The following is an 18,366-nucleotide window of genomic DNA, read 5'->3' as shown; positions in this document are numbered from 1 at the left end:
CACAATGTACACAGAGGTTGTTGGGTTTATAAACACAAACTGGACAGCATACACTAGGTTTCATAGCCGTATAATTTTATTTGATAAAATGATAAAAATGATAAATACTATAAGGTAGTGACATAACATTTAATTAATGATATAGTTAGATCTGTTTCAACGATTGACGGTTGATATTCAAACGGGAGTGTTTCTGAGTCTGGTTTGATAGCCCATTTAATAATGCCTTTCTATCCATTCGAATATAACAAAATACTAATGACATTTTAAGACCACCTGCATTACTTTGGCTACATTTTAGATTCTCCAATGTTTAACCCATCACGTTTATAGAATTGTTTAAAATTTATGCTCTAAAAATTAAACATTTTTACAATTTGTGTGATGGCTCTTACTGCATACAATTAAAACCATATAGCGTAGGACCTACAATAAAATGTAGCCAGTTGTACATCTGTAGTAGCCGCTACCAAATTTAGTTGACAATGATAATGATATACTCGAGTTGGTTGTACAATTAATTAAATAATGATTATATTTACTACAGTATGTGTAACTAGATGTCAGTTTGTGACAAGTTGTGGACGATAGGATAGATAAAATAGGTATTACACAAGAAACAATACAATTTAACATATCAAAACATCAAGGGCTCAAGATTTTGCATTTTTCTTTAACATGACATCCAATAGAGATCTATATTGGAAGATAAATTGAATACGCTACGTAAACAACACGTTATATTTACTCGGTCAATAATTCAATAGTTTTCCCCCTTTGGAAATGTCGAGGAGTGGCAATTGGCTTACATCTACTTTTAGTAGCTGCATCGAAGAAAAAAAATTCAAAATTGGCCGGAAAAATGAATTGTTAATTTTTAACTCTTAACTGGAAACCAACCAGAACTCCGACAATTTGGATTTTGTGATTTGTAAGTGAGGTGTTATGGGCTATAACATATGTTCCTTTCATAGTACGTAGATTTATTATTCCCGTGGATTCTTGTACGAAGAATAATTTCAAAATAACTACTTTGTAAAAAGCCCCGAATCGACTCTCAGAGGATAAGGCAATTGAGAATTCATCATCATATAAATTAGAATTTATAGATATAATCTAAAGGAGTTGCGTTGCTTATTTTAATACAAGGTATTTCCGCTGTTTCATTTTTGAAGCATTGAATTCAAAATTATGAATGAATAATATTAAACAACGCATGTTCTCACTAACCACTAAGCCTTTTCTCAATACCATTAAAATTACAGGTATAGCAAAATGTTAAGCAAATGTTTGAGTTACTTTTGGTAAGAACACCCACAGTATTGAGCTTATCTTCCGGTAGAATGAAATTCTTTCCTAAAGCAAGGACAGAGAATACTTGCTCAAGTATCTAACATATCTCCAAACTTTACTTGCTACTTTATAAACTCTTTACCCTTCAGGCCAACTGCGCTCCCTGGAAAACCTACATAATCCTCGAATTCTGCTGCCACCAAAATTCCTTGTAATTTGAGTAACATCCTAATTTAGCTAATGTCTCACTAATGATATAGAGACAAAGCCCCCATCTACCCGAAGGAAGTATAAGAATTAAATTAATAAGAAATACTACAAAATGAACAAATGAAATTGGTGAATTACTACTTATGTAAAATAGTGTTATCGAAACAGTTAAAATTAAACTATGTAGTATGATGAAGTATGTAGTATGTAGTCCATTTATCTCGTGAAGTTAGTAATTTTCGAGTATGTTTCTTATATTTGTGTACTTGATATGAAACCATTTTGGCAACTTCCTGTATAGGAATCCGAGGATGGAACTTGGATGGCTCTAAAAAAGGGACAAAGAAAATAACTTTTTTAAATTTTTTGATAACTAGGGTTTATATGTTCAATATATGTATACTACAAACATTCTGATATTAAATTAAATTAATATAAGCAGAAAAAAATATTGCCGTGTTTAATCGTAAACGATTGTCTTAATAAACCCCTCGGTCTCGACTCACTTTCTCCTCTCTCTGCCTGCGCCCTTTACACTGGAGCATATCCTTTGTACAGAGGTCTGTCCTTTAATAGGTTTCTGATTATGCTTCACGCGCTCAATGATACTTGAGTTTTGTACTCATTTCTACTTTGAATAATCTGTATTTATTATAAATTTAATTAAAGAATAAAAATTGTATCTAATACAAAACGTAACAAATAACAATTCCAGTTAGAGCTGAAGAGATGGAGGAGCTACAAGTACAACAGAGACGATAAACTTGCTGTTATTTATTAATGATACTAACATCTTCACTGAGGCTCTTCACTGAATGAATGATCTTGAGTACTGTGACTCTGCCTCTGCGCATCTACCGCCATCAACGTGATAAAGAATACTCAAGACGTTCAGGTGTTTACCATAAAAAAAAATACTTGTACAATATATTTAAAGGTACCTATCCAATTTAAAACATTTAATAATAAAGTGGAATGGAGCCATCGTAATTGGATTACATACATTAAAATAAATTTTAAGTGTTTAAATTAGTAGGGCTTAAATTTGATATCAATTGATAACAAATTAATAAAAATGTGAAACTATTACTTACGCTGAGGAATTCTTCTGTCCATAGTTTCAGCATTACATTCGGCTGAAAAAAAAACAACGTTTCAATTACACTTTTAATAATAAAAATTGTAATGTTAGAAAATACAAATGGGAATAAAGTTTTAAACTAAAATGTTTTTCAGTTACAATGTTTATATCAGTAAAATATAAATTTTATAGAATTCATATTATTTTATATATTTACTCATTTCAAACATTTATCTTCACAATGTTTCCAAGTACCATTGTGTCTACTGCAATATACACAAACACTATATTTTCGTAACTTTTATATTCTTAATATTTTATGGACACAAAAAACAATACATGTTTGAACATTATGTCGTAATTGGGTACATTTTTTAAATCACCTCTAGTGTCATGTTCTATTTTGAATTTTATACTGCACAAATAAGTTTTTCATATAACTGGGTTTGTTTATACAAGCTTGATTTTACACAATTGTATAGAGGAGTAAAGGCTCCCAAAGCTGAGTTTTATCAATGTCCAAACATTAAACACTATATTAAAAGTATACAGTTAAAATGATGTAACAAGTTTAGAAAAACTAATATTTACTCAGTGTTTAAAATATGTACAAAAAGGTGACAAACATTTTTGAGAGAGCAGTTTCGACTTCCCTTTGTGATACAAACTCGTATCGAATTCTCTACAACACAATTATAGCCACACACAGAGCACCTGCATGTTTATTGGTGAGCAATATTGGAGCTACAGCTTTGTAACCCAATTGCATTTTCATGTTTGAAGGCTTCTACTGCACTACTTTCATAACTATACGTTCATATCAACTTTTAGACAAAAATTGTCGTTGTTCAAGTTTTTTATGATATACTGTATATTATACTTCTACAGATATTACCTAATTACAAACAGAATTTCAGAACAAAATCTGTTTGTAAATAAATACGAGTCAATTCGTGAACTTGTAACATTATAATGACGTTATTATCTTAACTGTAACTGGTAATCATGATTATTGCTACATCAGCAGAGAGATAATTTGCATTGTAAAAACACACAACCTGGTTTTTTCGTGAACACGATAGAGGAATTTTCCCAAAGGAAAAATCGATCGCCAGTCGTGCTAATTTTGGGTTTGGCAAAGGTCAAAATGGGAGGGCATTTAAAATATTGAATAGTAGTATTTTTCTGATTATCATTTTCTTAGCTTCTTAAAACTGAAAACTTAAAATTAACCGTTAGTCACGTTAATAAATGTTAACTATTGCCGGATTACCACATAGACACTTTAAGTGTCGTTTTAGTTCCTTTATCTAGTTGTTTGAACATTGTACGTATGTTTATTAGTCGGTTAAAATTTAACAACCTAGGAAGAATACAATCTGAGTAAATAAAACTCGTTTCTTATTTTTTTACTCTTTCTATACCTTCCACAAAAATAAACGCGGCCCACGATCGATTTCTTTGACAAGAAAAAGGCCTCTTATAGATTTCACGAAAAACAGGTTGTTTATTTATGCAGTGCTAATCGGCTAGTTCGTGATTATTAACGCGGTGCGAACTGAAACGTGAATTAGATTCATAAGACATGATCTTTATCACACTTTTAATCACTGATTCTTAGAAGACCCAGTACCATCATTCTTGTACCATCGTTCTTCAGTATCACTTCTTCCTAAACATAAAACTCAAAACTAGACGTACAGCTTTAAATCAATCCATACACAATATTAAGACAATTGTAGTGTAAAGAGAACTCAATACAAAATGTTACAATAGTAAAAAAAATACGCCTGTATTACACTTTACATGGTCAACAATTTATTTAAAACCAAAAAGTAATTATTTTACAATATCTACGTGTTAAATGTTTTTATTAAACATTCCTGAAAAGTCATATTTTGAAAGTTGTGATTAGAGTCCTTATTACCAATATTTGAATATTACCATACTTTAATTAATTCTGAAAGTAACTATCTTGCAATATATAGATCTTTAAAATATTTCAACTTTTTAATATAATAAAAATTGTATGGTGGTGCCTGAGGGACTTAGTTGGGAGATTGGCGACAATTCTGCAGCCTATCTCTGGAGACGGAAATGAGCAACGCACCAACAATCCAGTCCACGGCAGATAGTTTCATTTGTTTCCCTCTGTTTAGAATTTACTGAGTTTTCACTTGGTATTTATAATATAATTTTATGTAACATTTTTGTAACACCATATAATTTTAATATATTATAAATGCCAAGTGAAAACTCAGTAAATCCTAAACAGAGGGAAACAAATGAAACTATCTGCCGTGGACAGGATTGTTGGTGCGTTGCTCATTTCCGTCTCCAGAGATAGGCTGCAGAATTGTCGCCAATCTCCCAACTGAGTCCCTCAGGCACCACCATAACAGAGAAATATATCCTGTCCTCTTTACAGTCCGTTTATCAGAGAATGCCTCCAGCTGGGAAGTGATGGAATTTACTCACTCTTCTTGTTTCAATACTTTTCATTAAAGTCTAACAAGAGTTAAATAAATGTGACGAACAAATCACATACGGTGTGAGAAGCATTTTGAAATAGCTTTATCGTATGAATTAAGTCAATAAAATAAAAAAAAGACAAAATGAGCCATACAAACCTGTTCCTAGAACTAATTTTTATAGCAAGTGAAAGTCACGTAGTACATTGTTTTGAAGGAGGTCAAACCAACGCCTGAAATATAATTTCCGGAAAAACCTGGACAAGTTTTCTATTAATATACTCTGAATGAGTTATTCTTTTTATTATTTCAATTATATATTTAGAGATACATTTTAACAGCAAAAACTGGTGAACAGCCCTGCTGGTTGTGTCCCAGGAGCATTGCAATAAGGATATTTGCAAACCTATAAGCTTTGTCCCCTCTACTCGCAAGGCTTATTTACAAAATGTTTAACCTAAATGAAAAGGAATGAATGGAAATAGTGACAGATCGGTATTTAAATCTTGGCCTCCTACACCAATTTTTTGAATCAGATTTCCGATAGTTTGGATAATTGAATGCTAATTTTAAGTCTCAGTTTGTGTTCTGGAATTTACTAATGTAAGTAAATCCAAACAATATATAAAGTACCGTGATTTTTTTTCTTTTGCCGTGAATTTATTTTCTAGTTGTTAATTGCAATTTCGAATATTAAACTATGCTAACTTTACTAAAATGACTAGAAATGGAAGATAAAGTATATTTAAATTCAGGAACAACTTTCACAGTTACCATTCCATTCTTCTCAAGACATACATTTAACATACTCGTTATGTTAATGTTTGACTAACACTATTTACTCATCATACAAGTGAGATTCACCACATCTACCCGGCTCTACATACAAGACTGTAATGTGTAGTTGAGTGGTGTCCACCGACTGCTATCTGGGTAGAGCAGCTACTCTCGAATCAAAATGTTTAACTACCCGAGTTAACCACAAACTAACTATGAGATTTACTATAACGGAAATTAGAAATGTAGCTTGTTTATTTCTGCCTTGAGACATGAAAGGCAAATAATTTACAAACAATAACTTCTTGTGTATATAGCGATGACACTGTAAACGTTTACAGGTTTTTGGCGCATTAATGTTTTTGAAACATAAGTGTAACTGGTTTGACTGCTATATAATTTCCATCTGTGTAACGTTGGAATGTTAATCCATAGATTCACAACTTCAGAGTACGCGCTACAAGTATGTTCAGCATGGGTATGCATACTGTCAGCATAAATTTCAATTAGAAATTGTGTTGTGTTTTGTATAACAGTCTATAACCTATGCTATTTAGTTAGTCGTAAAAACAAAAAAATCTTAGTTAATATACGAACTTAGTATTTGACATTGTTACTTCAAAGAGTAAGCGGATGATACCTATGGTACAGAACTGTACAGAAAATTCCATCTACAAACAACTTGTTAAACTACAACTATCTACTCCTAATAATCATCGATACGATGATACTTTCAAGTCACAGTACACGATATCAGACGAAATTATAGACTTCTTAAAACAGTTTGCACAACTAAAAACTTATTTATGACTAAACTTTAACTCACGTGGAGAACAAGCAAATATAACACCAAGTACGGTGTCGAGTACCTGAAGCAGTGCAAGTGTGAAGAGTAAACTCGTGTAACACAAGAGTACAAAGCCCTGTCAACCAAGCGATATGACAACAAAGACAGTGTCGAGTACCTGAAGCAGTGCAAGTGTGAAGAGTAAACTCGTGTAACACAAGAGTACAAAGCCCTGTCAACCAAGCGATATGACAACAAAGACAGTGTCGAGTACCTGAAGCAGTGCAAGTGTGAAGAGTAAACTCGTGTAACACAAGAGTACAAAGCCCTGTCAACCAAGCGATATGACAACAAAGACAGTGCATTTAGATTTAGCCCACGTCTACCGTAATGTTGTTACACATGGTTTTGTTTTATTACACGTGAATCTGACTATCCTTGTCTCTGACAGAAGTTACTTATTAGACTGAAATTCGTCTCCACACAGTAAACATTTGAAGTAATAGGTTTTAAATACGCTTTCCGCATTCTAACGAAATGAAAACTGTCAAGAGTGCAGTTCTGGATAATTAAAATTATATATGTTTTATATTATAATCTTTCTCGTATAAAATGTTCTTCAGCTATTCCTTGTGTAATCTTATTCATAAAGCACCGTTACTCTTCCTCTAGTCCTCATGAAAAGATTTAAATATTATCACTGTTCTGGACTTGCGATGCCTTCATTATACTATTAATAATTTATCTAATATTAAACTGTAAGTGGCTGTATAATACAATTAACAATTATGTTGTAATATTACAATTAATTAATTACAATTGCACATTGATACTGTCAATTAAAAAACTTACGTAAAGAAGTGTAAAGCCCTGTTTACTGTTTGTTATTGACAATGGATGGTTTAAAAAAGAGATTTAACTACGGCAACCACAAAGTTTACTCCCCTGAATTAGACTTTATATATTGCAGTTGGGACTATTGAAATGTAAAATAAAATAACTCTAATACACCAGTGTTTTACAGATTAATATCATCTCAAACTTGATCACTCTTCCTCTATCTTCTGGAACCAAACAGGCTGAGGTAATTTGTGCTGCCATTGTGATGTGCTAATGGTAAACTTTAACTATGTCAATAAATATTGTAAAACTAACACGAACAAACGAGCATTTGAATAAAGTTAGGAATAATATGAAACGAGGTTAGTAATAGTATGTTTTGATACAACGAGTTTCCTCCTTTTTGTATATGTTTAAATGCGGAAATGGAATGGTTTACTTATTACTGTAAATTCTGGACGCAAAAACATTTACGCAGTGAGGATATAAGCATAATTGTAACAATACCAATAATACTTTGATAGTAAATGTATACATATATTACACACATGCTTTCTCTCAACTGTGACAGTACGATGCCATAAGGATTGATGGCAAATGTGGATTAGGTGTCACAAGAAATTAATAAAAAAACCATTTTAAGAAAACCAAGTAATAAATAAATGTTGCACAATTTTGTTTAAAAAGATAAAAACGATACGCAGTAACAATATTCATAAAGAACTAAAGTTGCTGAACTGAAATATAAGTAAGAGGATGAGAAAACTGTCATATTATTGCTGTTGGTCCCTAAGAGGAACAAACAAGAAGTTTCCACTTGCGAGAGTTTCGTTGAAACTTTTTGTAATTTACAATTTTCTTTATGTCCTTTAGTTCAACTTAAGTTAAGTAGAAAATAAAACATTCAATTTTGATCGAAAACTATATTTTATTAGTTGACAATTTAGTTAAACTTCACTATGTTTATGGTTTAATACCTTTAAACTGAACTACAATTGAATAACTCAGATGTACCTATCATTTAGAAGCTTTCATTTACACCTAATACACATCACGTATTACACAATATACAGTACAATAGGATATCTCTCTAGATATGTTGACACCGTATCGTTCCCTGCAGCCAAGATATGTGCCTTCTGTAGAACAGGGGTAATATGAAGTTTCATCCCCCACAGTTACCGTGACAAGCAGTGAAAGAAGGTACATCAAAATTAACACTCAGCACGCACATTAAGGATCTTGAGACTTAATAAATCATTACGTTTTATTTAACCCTTTCGGAGATAGGTGTGAAAATTTGTAGCATCCTGTCTTAACTTTAACTCATGCAAGATACCTATTATATATTCGAAAGATTACTTAACAACATTTACTAATTATAGTTGTAGATCAAGAGTATATTTTACAATGATACAAGTACGAGTATGTTATTCTGAACTACATTTTCTCTTCGAATTAGTTACACACAAATGCGTCTTTTAGAAATCTTCAAGCTACTCGTAGATGATCCAAGGATGATATTTGGGGATACTTAATTTTCTGTTACTGTAAGGTGTAAAGGTGAACGCTTCAATACAAAAGCTAATACTGGCAGTGTTTTGAAACTTCAATAAATCTCCATGTGATTACTGTTTTCGTTTTTATGACGGGTATGTGACACTTTGTTCTACTAATGAGTACATTTAATTTGATATACTACTCGACCTACGTCTCTATTAAAATGTGTCCTCTGATTTCTTGTGGGCGTCCTCCAAGGGGCATAGCGGTCCATTAAACTAGTGTTCAAATAGTGATTCATGTGCACTAACAAATTGTAAAGCTTTGAGGCTCTAATTGTAATGGTTAAAAATACTAAGCCACCCAATACTGGGGGACTTAATAGTTTTATGACTACAAATACGGGGATTAATACTTTGGCAACCAAGTGAGGTAGTAGATATCGTTGGGGAGACTACCCTAAGCTAGATTAATGAATGTCTTGTACATCTACAGTTCCGTGGCTGGAGAAATACGGGAGTTTAACACTTTAACTACAAAGGCTATTGGTGGGGAGACTACTTTCAGATTAATGATTAATGTCCTTGTACATCTACAGTTCCGTGGCTGGAGAAATACGGGAGTTTAACACTTTAACTACAAAGTGGCGCAGTGCAGTGCTATTGGTGGGGAGACTACTTTCAACTAGATTAATGAATGTCTTGTACATCTACAGTTCCGTGGCTGGAGAAATACGGGAGTTTAACACTTTAACTACAAAGTGGCGCAGTGGCTATTGGTGGGGAGACTACTTTCAACTAGATTAATGAATGTCTTGTACATCTACAGTTCCGTGGCTGGAGAAATACGGGAGTTAACACTTTAACTACAAAGTGGCGCAGTGGCTATTGGTGGGGAGACTACTTTCAACTAGATTAATGAATGTCTTGTACATCTACAGTTTCCGTGGCTGGAGAAATACGGGAGTTAACACTTTAACTACAAAGTGGCGCAGTGGCTATTGGTGGGGAGACTACTTTCAACTAGATTAATGAATGTCTTGTACATCTACAGTTCCGTGGCTGGAGAAATACGGGAGTTAACACTTTAACTACAAAGTGGCGCAGTGGCTATTGGTGGGGAGACTACTTTCAACTAGATTAATGAATGCCTTGTACATCTACAGTTCCGTGGCTGGAGAAATACGGGAGTTAACACTTTAACTACAAAGTGGCGCAGTGGCTATTGGTGGGGAGACTACTTTCAACTAGATTAATGAATGTCTTGTACATCTACAGTTCCGTGGCTGGAGAAATACGGGAGTTAACACTTTAACTACAAAGTGGCGCAGTGGCTATTGGTGGGGAGACTACTTTCAACTAGATTAATGAATGTCTTGTACATCTACAGTTCCGTGGCTGGAGAAATACGGGAGTTAACACTTTAACTACAAAGTGGCGCAGTGGCTATTGGTGGGGAGACTACTTTCAACTAGATTAATGAATGTCTTGTACATCTACAGTTCCGTGGCTGGAGAAATACGGGAGTTAACACTTTAACTACAAAGTGGCGCAGTGGCTATTGGTGGGGAGACTACTTTCAACTAGATTAATGAATGTCTTGTACATCTACAGTTCCGTGGCTGGAGAAATACGGGAGTTAACACTTTAACTACAAAGTGGCGCAGTGGCTATTGGTGGGGAGACTACTTTCAACTAGATTAATGAATGTCTTGTACATCTACAGTTCCGTGGCTGGAGAAATACGGGAGTTAACACTTTAACTACAAAGTGGCGCAGTGGCTATTGGTGGGGAGACTACTTTCAACTAGATTAATGAATGTCTTGTACATCTACAGTTCCGTGGCTGGAGAAATACGGGAGTTAACACTTTAACTACAAAGTGGCGCAGTGGCTATTGGTGGGGAGACTACTTTCAACTAGATTAATGAATGTCTTGTACATCTACAGTTCCGTGGCTGGAGAAATACGGGAGTTAACACTTTAACTACAAAGTGGCGCAGTGGCTATTGGTGGGGAGACTACTTTCAACTAGATTAATGAATGTCTTGTACATCTACAGTTCCGTGGCTGTACAGATACGGGGGTTGACTTCCGAGTTACCTAGGTAGTTAAGATGGCAAAAAAGTAGACTGCCAATTCTGCTTAGAACACGGGACTGTGCTGTAAAGCTCATCTCCTACCTCAAAATGTTTTATTTTAGAAACGTATATGTTAGCGTCTCATAAGTACTAAGGGTCTTATAAGAAAATTTAAATTACGTACATCTAAATTACTAACCACAAGGGCTTACCGGATATTGGATATTAAACCATTCATCTAGATAGACAACGAAATCTACATTTCTGTAGAGCAACATTTATGGATCTGAGACGAGTACCTACGTAATGGAGTGCTCTCTACTTAAGAGACAATCACAGGCGAGACACCGACTCCAGGTCTCAGTAATGTTGTTACACGGAACATGTCTTCATTACGACAGCAACAGCCAACCTCGACTCTAACTGGATTCCTTGCCAAGTTGATTCTCCTGTTGTTTATTTTCTGTTTTACTCGAAATATACTATAAAAAGGTAAAAAATTACCTTTTATAGTCCCATTTCCATTCGTCCAAAACTAAAAACTTTACTCATAAAAGAAATTGAACTCTTTTCAGAATAAAATAATTTCACGGAAGACGGTAGAATGAAAATACAACCCATGCAAAGTTTTTATTTCATTGCGTGCTCATTTTTATAAATCTTTTAATAATTAATAAACCGAGTGCGGTTTGCAATTCAACGTGAACTGGCCACATTTTCCAATTCAAACAGCAAACATTCACTACATATCTAGCGTATTAGCCGTGGCCATGCAAGCCAAGCATAATTAACTCGCATTGTACGCGTTTACAAAGCATGAAACCGATTGACTACAGTTACACGGTCTTTGTCAGACAATTAGTTACAGTGAGCGTAGATGTTCCAGGTCGTAACATTTGTTACTACTACATGACACAACTACTGCTGATGACGCCTACTACCGTTTCGTTGGTGAGGTATTTTGTAATTACAATATTTCTCCTACCACAATGTACTGTGTTACAACTACTGTTACTATTAACAGCGATGTGACGTCACCTCGTTATCAATCCCGGCAATTATAGACATTATTAGGCTTTAGGAAAAATGCTGATTAACTCTATAACTAGAACAAGCCGGTTTAGTAAACACCATTAGAATACATAAATTAGTTTGAACGATACAACATATAAACCTTTTCTGTGTAGATTTCCTGATCACTACCAATCCAACAATGAATAAATACATGAGTTAATATAATAATAGTACAATATCTCAAACACAATTTAAACTCATACACATACACTATAATCAGATTTCTCACTTTCCGGGCGAGATGCTATTTCTACACCACAGAGCCCTTACTTTTTACTATTCAATTATTTTGTATTTAACCGTTTTTCACATTCGTATTTTAAATTATTTAAGTAACATATGCTCAAAAGACCAATTACCTGCCAAACGATTTTGATGTGGAGTGTACTCCGCTGGCGATCATCTGTATCGTTTCATGTACTTTCTGAACGTCAAAGACTCCTTATAACTCTTCTCCGACCTAAAGTTCTGGCAAATTCAGTGTAAAATGTGACTACTTTCATTGGGCGCTGATTTATACTTTTCTCCGACGTTGTTGGAAATTACAATCTTCTGCTTGGCAACACCTGTTCAATGGATTTATAAATGTTTTATATTATATTGACCATGTTAGCCAAACTCTTCATTTTACATTATTACGAGTACTTTATATTCTCTCCACAAATAGATCTTATAAATTTCACTACGCATTTATTATACACATTATATACGCAGTAATTCTTTCCATCTAGTTTTGAGATAAACTGCATTGACACTATTTGGGTTTTCCAGTCACTTTTTTTTAATAATAGTTTTAAACATACAATATGAGACTTTATGGTACAAAATATGGGTGTGTTTTTCAGTATCAATTAAAGTTTTGTGTAGGCCGATTTCTCCAGTACAACAAATATTATAGACAATTCTGGCGTTATAAAACGAGCTGCAACCCTGTGTAAACGAAAACACTGGAGATAGATAGTAAAGGTCAAGAGGATAGTTTGTGGCGCTGGACAAAGGGGTTGGCAGCTTTGTCTCAACACTGCGGCTCGTGTACACCACCCTGCAAACCACTTGTCCTCCATTACCCCACTTACTCACGTACTCCAGTCGGGGCAACTTGTGTCTTTAAATAAAAACTTACCTTTTAGTCCAACACACCGAGAGCCAATTTGTACTGTACATACAAACACTAACTAGATTTTCATTAAATAAACACAGCAATTTCTACAAACAAAGGAATCGATCTTCAAGCGTCCTAGTTTTGGTGGGTGTCGACAAATGCCAGGTTATCAAAAAGGTTAAAAATAAACGCGATTGATATAGAAATTAAAAGGTGTATTAAACGCGATTATTTTTTCTCATATAAATTTCTCAATAAAAAATAAATTAGAACTTAATGTGAAAACGAGGAAGCTCTCCTTACGGTTCTGACACTACTAACTTAATTTTTATGTTAGTAAAACATTTTTTATAGTTTTTTTATAACTTCCTGAAGTTTTCTTATCACAAAGTTTAAGCACGTTTTTACCCCGGAAACATGAAGTTAAAACTCGTGAATAATTTATTTTCAAGTACAATTAACAATTTTTGTGTAAGGAACTTGTTAATAAGGGAATCTATAAAATACAACAATAGAGTTCTATCTAAAATGGTTCAATAAATATCGAGAAATAAGTTAAGTGTTGAGCTTATACGACATTCGGACTCCCCTTAAAACTAACCATCTAAATCAACGCCAACGAACCATATGAATATATTATTTTGTTTAATATGGCGATTTGTACCCTCTTTAGCGCGTTGGCTGATTGTGGTATATCTATCGTTCACCTTTCTCACAGATAGTTTCTAGTGTAAAGTTATACATATAAATATAAATCTGTGAAAAACTATCGTTTTATACGTTTAACTATCCTCCTTTTTCAAACCTGACTAAAACAAGCGTAGGTGAAAGTCGATATCTTTGATAAGAAACATTTCCTACAGATCTCTTTGATAAGAAACATTTCTCTGTCGATTTTTTTAATATAAACATTTCTCTATCGATTTCTTTGATAAAAAACATTTCTATACCGATTTCTTTGATAAGAAACATTTCTCTGTCGATTTCTTTAATATAAACATTTCTCTATCGATTTATTTGATAAGAAACATTTCTCTATCGATTTCTTTGATAAGAAACATTTCTATATCGATTTCTTTGATAAGAAACATTTCTCTGTCGATTTCTTTAATATAAACATTTCTCTATCGATTTCTTTGATAAGAAACATTTCTATATCGATTTCTTTGATAAGAAACATTTCTCTATCGATTTCTTTGATAAGAAACATTTCTCTATAGATTTCTTTGATAAGAAACATTTCTATATCGATTTCTTTGATAAGAAACATTTCTCTATCGATTTCTTTGATAAGAAACATTTCTCTATCGATTTCTTTGATAAGAAACATTTCTATATCGATTTCTTTGATAAGAAACATTTCTCTATCTATTTCTTTGATAAGAAACATTTCTCTATAGATTTCTTTGATAAGAAAAATTTCTATCCTCTATCGATTTCTTTGATAAGAAACATTTCTCTATCGATTTCTTTGATAAGAAACATTTCTATATCGATTTCTTTGATAAGAAACATGTCTCTGTCGATTTCTTTAATATAAACATTTCTCTATCGATTTCTTTGATAAGAAACATTTCTATATCGATTTCTTTGATAAGAAACATTTCTCTATCGACTTCTTTGATAAGAAACATTTCTCTATAGATTTCTTTGATAAGAAACATTTCTATCCTCTATCGATTTCTTTGATACGAAATATTTCTCTATCGACTTCTTTGATAAGAAACATTTCTCTGTCGATTTCTTTGATAAGAAACATTTCTATATCAATTTATTTGATAAGAAACAGATTCTATAAATTTATTTTATAAGAAACATTTCTCTGTCGATCTTTTCATAAGAAGCAGATTATATCAATTTATTTGATGATACATTTATCTATCAATTTAACTAAAAACTAGTGTGAGTGTTTGCTTGAAGACCAGGATCTCGGCTCTCATACTGTTTGAGATTATGGATGGTTCCTTCATGCAATACAACTATTTAGTTGTATGTTTGTTTACCTTTATAAATGTATTATTTGGAACTACGCTAACAGATTTGTCCTTGTAGTCTAAGTACAATTTGGACCCAAAGTAACATTTGGATCCATTTCAATACTTTAAATGCGAACATTTTAGCAATAACATTGCTCCGTGCTGGAGAACTACAACAATAAACCAATCAGTAGAAAGTTAAAAAATAATGTTTAGTCGTTAATCGTACAATTCCGTTGTATACGAGTACATAATACGTAACAGTAAATCTTATTTCTCTAAGACTAGACATAACTCGTGAACTTGATTCTGTTATAATGTACATAAAATATACAGTAATGAATAAAATAAATGATTTCGACTATTGGCCATTGACATTTAGCTCAAGTTATGATATATCGGGCATATAATAGATTGACAGAATGCGTAGGATATCCCCTCTTAATTTTAGTGCTTATGAAGGCTATTTCTGTCTGCTATTCTGACCATTTGCCAGCTGTTTCACCCAGTCTCTATAGCTTTCAGGATTGTAAATGATTTCTGCCTGTTAAAATTAAGATTGTATATGTCCTTATAATAAATGTTACTTTTTAATAATATATATATTCACGTTAAATAACCGACAACAATTTTGTCGGGACTTTCCTTTAACCATAATTAGTATCTTATAACATTTCGAATTGGATATGTAGTTTCCGGCGTATTTACCATGTAAAAAAATATTTGACTTTACAACCGTTAAAGAAGTTAACTTTCACAAAACATTCAAACAAGATTAGTCACAGGCTATACAGAATGCATATATACTTGATATCTTCGATGATAAAAAATAAACATTTTTATATAATCTTATAAAAAAAATTACAGTAATATAATTTTAGGATTACATTTACTATTTTTGTTACCATTGGATCCCATTAAAAACGGTCTTCTAAACACATGTTCAATTGTTGGTTTCGAATGCCTCCAATCGTGGTCTGGATCGTGGCCCATTCGAACATGCTCCAGTTGACAGTGTTTGACATGACACAGTTCTAATGGTAAAAAGATTAGAATGTAATGTTAAAGTTACATCAATATAAATTCCTTATGTGAGTATGCTAAGAATAATAGGCTAAAGAAAGTCGATACAAAAGTGCAGAAACATTTATGATCGATTACATTGCTACAGAATAATAAAACTTTTTTATTGTGTACAAGATAAACACAATAATAACATTTAATAGCAACATTTAGACACGGTTCAAACGCCAAACAATTTAATTTAAACATGCAGCGATAAATATTTAACAGTTGTTTTATTTTGAAATTTGTACACAAGTTGAATTCATTTAAAGTTCAGTTTGTAATTGTTATTATTATTAACTTGTTTTGTATGATTATTTATAATGATGTAATCTCGAACTTCAAACAAACGGATATGGTATATTACGTGTTAAGCTGTAAAATCTTGTTAAACACTATTATCTGAATAGCACGTACTGTTTGTTTGTTTGTTGCACTTGAAGTGTAAACAACACTTGTACACACTAGGGAGGCGGTTCGTACTCGTACTGTTTACATCCATGAACACAACAATGCACTTTGTCGGCAGTCATGTGTAACCAATAGTGGTGGCCATCTATCATGGGAGCGAACACTTCGTGTTATCAGATCAACCAAGACAGATGGTGTATAGTAGCTATCTGAATTGTTTCTTTTTAGATTTATGGTTGTGTCTTACAGGAATGATATATTTATTTAACCGCTATCCAATTTTCTACACTGCTCTGAACCGTCTGTTTTGTTAAAGATTGAGGTTGAAATGTTCGGATATATTCCTCATCAGGGAACATAGTACAGATTATTGGTAAGACTAATCACCGGAGTACACAAGTCTGAGTGAGACGAACATACTGCCTGCACCGGAGCGCTTTTAGGACGGTGTATTACTTTTATTTTACTTTGCTTATTCACGCAGTGCACAGTTCTTTTGGAATGAGCGAAGTTACGTTTTAATAAGACAAAAAGCTCCAACCTCCGTTAATTTAAAACATCTCTGGCCCCAAACATTTAACAGAATATCCCTTTCAGCAGATTTGGAATAAAGATGGATTTCATGCGGGGTTATCAATATAATTAACGATTGAAGATGCATTAATTATAATTTTCAAGAGACATGTACACAAAGATGTTGATACTATATTTTCAGGTTTGTTTAATACCTAACAAATCTGTTAGTATGAAACGCTGCTACTCTTATACAATAAAAATATATTTTAACAGGCCTTTAGAGTTTTTTGATAGAATTAATACTTTACAGTTCCATATATTTTGCTTTAAGACACTTTTTTCAAGAGAGAACATTAACACCCATGCCTGACATCAAATAACCACTTAATTTAAACTTAAAATTTTTAAAGATTAAAAAATGTTTCAGAGAAGAAACTTAAATATTAAAATAAATTTAAAATAATAGTATTTTAATTACAGCAATATATGATTCGTGTGAAATTCCGATTAAAATGTTAGGTTGTGGAAATAAAATTACAATAAACAGTAACATTATAATTGTAATTAATAATAAAACTAAAACCACAAACCAATTTAAAACTTCTAAGGGCAAAATAAAACGTTGGTGATGAAAACATTTTATCAAAAATCTTTCATGTGTTGTAATGCAATCGTATGCACTTTACTCACAAACCAACCTAATGACTGCGGCATATTTAACAAAAGCTAATAGTAATTACAATAATTAGAATGATTTCAATATATGATACAATCTAAAATCCTATACACGTGGGATACCTCAACGATATTATTTGTTGAGTCGCATTCCGCTTTATGATAGGATAGTTAACTAATTACACCTATTACAAACACACTGAGTTATGTTACAAATGTTAACTGTTCTGTGTAGCTTACACTTACACGCAGACCAACACTTCTTTTGGAGTATTGTAAATCAGCTACTCAAGGTCCAAGTATTTGAGAGACTGCAAACGTGAAACTGGAGTGTGGCGGTCTAGAACAGCTGAGTGGGATGTTTGTCAGGAGTCGAGGGCCAATTTGCATTCTATAGGGTAAAAGTAATCGACAGAAGAGTTTTTTCTAAGAAACAAATTGAATGCCGGGCGTGAAAGTACTTATGGACATCGGAATGGGAGGATAACGTAAGGTTTAAAAATGTCAA

At 33.0% G+C, this 18,366-nt stretch overlaps 1 protein-coding gene across 4 annotated transcripts in view; it reads right to left on the bottom strand.

Moving 5' to 3' along the window:
- LOC124359402 (inositol polyphosphate-5-phosphatase A) overlaps positions 1 to 18,366 on the bottom strand; it is a 186,858-nt gene that overhangs the window by 77,774 nt on the left and 90,718 nt on the right. For all 4 annotated transcript variants that reach the window (XM_046812116.1, XM_046812114.1, XM_046812117.1 and 1 more), the window contains one exon: positions 2,598 to 2,639. In XM_046812116.1, the coding sequence (XP_046668072.1) occupies positions 2,598 to 2,639 (42 nt within the window). Of the gene's footprint in view, positions 1 to 2,597; positions 2,640 to 18,366 lie in introns of those variants that run through there.

Source organism: Homalodisca vitripennis, chromosome 4 (assembly GCF_021130785.1).
Source record: "Homalodisca vitripennis isolate AUS2020 chromosome 4, UT_GWSS_2.1, whole genome shotgun sequence".
Classification (NCBI taxonomy): domain Eukaryota; kingdom Metazoa; phylum Arthropoda; class Insecta; order Hemiptera; family Cicadellidae; genus Homalodisca; species Homalodisca vitripennis.
Note: the sequence above shows the minus strand (reverse complement) of the source record. Positions and strands in the feature narration are given on the sequence as shown.